At 35.3% G+C, this 4,323-nt stretch overlaps 1 protein-coding gene across 1 annotated transcript; it reads left to right on the plus strand.

The window, feature by feature from the left end:
- Positions 1 to 428: 428 nt before the first annotated feature.
- On the plus strand, positions 429 to 3,389 carry LOC149771368 (uncharacterized). The gene is made up of 2 exons (XM_089948550.1): positions 429 to 611; positions 3,225 to 3,389. The coding sequence occupies exons 1-2, from the start codon at positions 429 to 431 to the stop codon at positions 3,387 to 3,389; spliced, it is 348 nt and encodes a 115-aa protein (XP_089804676.1).
- The last annotated feature ends 934 nt before the right edge of the window (positions 3,390 to 4,323 follow it).

Raw genomic sequence — 4,323 nt, forward strand, 5'->3', positions numbered from 1 at the left:
ATCTCGCAGGAAGAAATAAAAGAAAGTATCCTATCCGCGAACAAAGGGAAATCACCGGTAGGAGATGGGCTCTCCGCAGATTTCTACATGAAATTCTGTGGAGAGCTGTCGCCTATACTTTAATGGTTATACAATAATATACTACTTAGAAATAATAAAATGGCGGAAACGATGAGGGAGGGTATAATTATTTTAATATATAAAGGAAAAGGGGGGAGAGAGGATCTCAGAAACTGGAAGCCCATCTCCCTCCTAAACATGGATTATAAAATACTTAGTAAAATTTTAGCAAATAGGATTAAAAAAGGAATGGATAAAATCCTTAATATTTACCAAACTTGTGGACCCAAAAAGAGGGAAATACAAAACAATATATTAAATATTAAAACAATTTTAGATTATTTATATGAAACCAAAAAAAGGCTGCCATGGTACTTTTTGACCAAGAAAAAGCTTTTGATAGATCAGAACATAACTATACTCCAAATGTTCTACAGAAATTTGGTTTCGGAGAAAATTTCCGAAAATGGACTAATATACTGTACAATGATATCACTTCTAGTGTACAGATCAATGGAACTATGACAGATAAGTATGAAATTAAACGATCAGTGAGGCAATGATGCCCACTATCTATGCTATTATACGTAATAGCAATTGAAATGCTTAGCATCAGCATAAAACTCAACAATGAAATAGTTGGTATTAAAGTTCCAAATTTACAAGATGAAGTTAAAATTTTGCAACATGCATACGATTGTACAAACTTTATAGAAGATCCAAATTCCTTACAACACTTAATAAAGGAATTCGAAAGATTTGATCAAGCATCAGGGTCACAAATAAATTACTATAAAACAGAAATTTTAGAAATAGGCAACTGGAAAGGTAAACACTCTGTTTTACCACCACATTTATTTAAAAATAGAGTTAAAGCTCTACGTATATATTTTGGTTTTGATGAAAAAAAGAAAACTGTAAGGGAATGGAAAATAAAATATATAAAAAAAATGTTGATATCTGGGCACAAACGCCACTCTGCATCATGGAACGAGCCCAAGTGGCAAAAACTTATATGCATGCCAACTTGAATTACATTATGAAATCGATAGATATAAATAACTTTGTTTTAAATAATATTGATAACCAGATTATAAAGTATTAATGGAATTTTAAATTACACTACGTTAAAAAAAAAAAAACTTTAAGTAGGGCAAAATAAAGGGGGGGGGGAATAGGTTTACCAAGTCCACTACTTTTAAAAATAACAAACATTTAAAATAGATTTTAAAAAATTAATTCAAAACAAAATTACCATGGGAGGGCTTATATATATATTGGTTTGGTTTTACCCTAAGAAATAGAATAGATATTTATAAGAATAATAAACTTAGCAAACTTCTCGAAACACCTAGGAAATTTAAAGGGATAAGAGACTTATTATTTAAATATAGAGACAAAAAAAGTTTTTGGGATATTGAGGAAAATCTAAGCTATAATTGGATACGGGAAGATATTACAGGGAGTATGCCATGTAAGATAGAGAAAGAACACATGTACGTAAATTGGAAAAGAGCATGGGGGCACTGGTCTAAAGTAGGTTCCCTCAAAATACAAAGCCTCTGCTTCAAATACATGCATGATGCGTGGTTGACGGGAGAGGCTGCAGTGAGACGGCACATGGTCAGAGTACCGCCGAAATGTCCACTGTGTAAAAAAGGTTCATTTAATAAATATCATACTTTACTACAATGTACATATGCAAAAGGAAATAGAGAAAAAAATTATAACTGAAATTAAAAAGAACAACATAAATATATAAACCACAGAATATCTTATACCTTGATGGAAACTATAAAAAACACCCTATATCAAATAACCAACTTTATAGTTTCAACCATGAAGAAATGGGGTCAGGTTATTATTATTGATAAAAAAATGAAAATGTCCACCATGAGGAAAGTACAGATAAGGACATCATGGGGCTATGTCACATGGCGCTACGCGAAGTGAACAGGCCCATGAAAGAGTCTGGAAAAGAAACCCTCATGGACTAGACTTTCAAATATAACATTTTAACTAGATTAACTTTAGGTTGTTTTTTTTTTTCTATATCCCACTAACAATAGTACAGTTTCCATATTGTGCAAAACACCCCGAATGGGAAGACCATTTACAGATAGAATTTTTGGGGGCTTTTTGGCATAATATTCAAATAAAAGATGGACATGCTCGAGATGGGATACATACACAAATGAAGAAAGTATAGACCCCATTTCGAGCATAGTCTCAGTCTTATTTTATATGCAAGAGTGATAAATTTAGGTACGCACACATAAACCATTAGGGTTTGAAATTAATATACAAAATAACACTCTTCGCCAAAATTCTAAATTTTAAATAAACACTCCCGATGTAAATATAAACACGGGAGAAGATAAGACAACTGGGTTTCGATAAATTTGGCATAGCTGCTACCCCAACATGAAAACACAAAAATAGCAATCAGAACATATAGCATACACACATAGCAAACATGGGACATAGGTGACCCTAGCAAGGTCGACAAAATACTAGGGAAGGAAATCCGAGAGGACGATAGAGATCACTCTTGGAGGAACAACCCTATAGACACATTAGGGAAACTTAGAAATACCCTACACAAAATTTCTAAATACAATTTTTAAAAAAAAATTATTTATAACAAAAAAACCCACAAACAACACACCTTTAGGGGTAACAAATACATATAAACCTTTTATAAGCTTTGGCTAAGATTGGGGGGGGGGGGGCATCTGTCTGGTGCCCCCCCCCCAAAAAAAAGGTGAGAAAGTTAGACTTTTGGAAGGTCTTCTAAAGACCTATATCAAACAAACACACATTGAGTATGTCGAGGAGAGCAGACGTGTTTTAGGTGTGCTCTTAACCAAATGACACGTACCAAGCAAACATCTTGGAAATCTACCGAACAAGTAAGCATTCCTTTCAGCTCTAACACATTTATTTTCATTTTCCTTTTCTTCTTTTCACATTTTTCAAATTTATTTCATTTTTTATTTTTGTGTATAGAAGAAGATGTTTTCTCCTTTTGAAATTTGATTTTCATTTTTGACAATTTGCTATTTGCATTCTTACCTAGTCTAGGATCAGGAGAGAGTTAAATGCTTGTGTAGTTAGTTTATTCATATATTATTCGAATATTAAATAAATCAATACATTTACAGAAGAGTGAGATCCACTTACTGATATTTCTGAGTGACGACAATTCACCACTCAGTGCAATGGCAGTAAATGAAGTAGACGCTTCAGAGCGTGACCATGTGGCAATACGCCCAGCAGGCACCAAGCTTAGGGCATACTTCAATACAATGATTGAAGGTGATGTATGATGTCAAAAACTAATAGCCTTTCACCTAGAAGGCTGTCAGACTTTAGATCTTGGCAGATTGAAATCTGCCCTAGGCAGGAGGAAATTTTGACGGCATTGAAAGTACAAGGTCTGCAAATTCAGGATATAGATGGCCTACAGAATGGGGGTAAAAATAAATACATATTGTACCCTATGAACAACTCCCCTCTAATTAAAGAAAGGGAAATAGAGATCAAAGGGTTGAAAGTAAGAATTACTGACACAGAGCCCATACTCAGAGAGGTCGAGGCCAAAACAATCGATGTATTTGTAGCTGGCCTCCCTCTGGAAGTTGATACTAGGGAAATTATTGAAAAACTACAAGAAAAACTAAGAGTACCTGTTAAAAACAGTAAAATGGCAACAGTGTACGGCTTCCAAACTGTTAAAACAAGTACCAAAGCAAGAAGCCAGAAGAGTTCCAACTTATTTCTATGTGATGGGCTTCTTGCTTAGAACTTGGTACATAGGTTCAGATAGAGAGAGACCTTGTACTAAATGTATGCAAATTGGTCATGGACCAAAGGAATGTACAAGTCAGCCGAGCAGCAAAAGGCCCCAAACTTACGCTGGAAAACTGGCCTCTAATGTACCAAGTACAACAAATCAACCCCTGGAGACTGATGGTCAAGACGAAATCGTAAGACTTATACAGCAAATAAGAAAAGAGAATGGAGAAGGAATACCGGTCACCCTACCGGACTTAGAGCAAACCGAAATAAGGCATCTCAGGGGATGAGATACAAAAGACCTCAGAATGGATGCAATTCCTCACTCCAATAAGGGGGCAAACCAGCACTTACAACAGGTTTGAAGTGCTAAGAGAAGAGGAAGGGGAATTGGAAACTGAGAAAGGGGCGACAGAGCTGAGCGGCTGCTGCCCCTTACATCAACACCAATACCCACCACAAGGA

The sequence above is a fragment of the Sinohyriopsis cumingii genome, unplaced genomic scaffold (genome assembly GCF_028554795.1).
Source record: "Sinohyriopsis cumingii isolate HCF-2022 unplaced genomic scaffold, ASM2855479v2 utg001923l, whole genome shotgun sequence".
Lineage (NCBI taxonomy): Eukaryota > Metazoa > Mollusca > Bivalvia > Unionida > Unionidae > Sinohyriopsis > Sinohyriopsis cumingii.

Coding starts and splice junctions, on each gene's coding strand:
- LOC149771368 (XM_089948550.1), top strand. CDS start 429: ATGGTACTTTTTGACCAAGAAAAAGCTTTTGATAGATCAGAACATAAC. Junction 612..3,224: donor AGTATGAAATTAAACGATCA/GTGAGGCAATGA, acceptor ATACATTTACAG/AAGAGTGAGATCCACTTACT.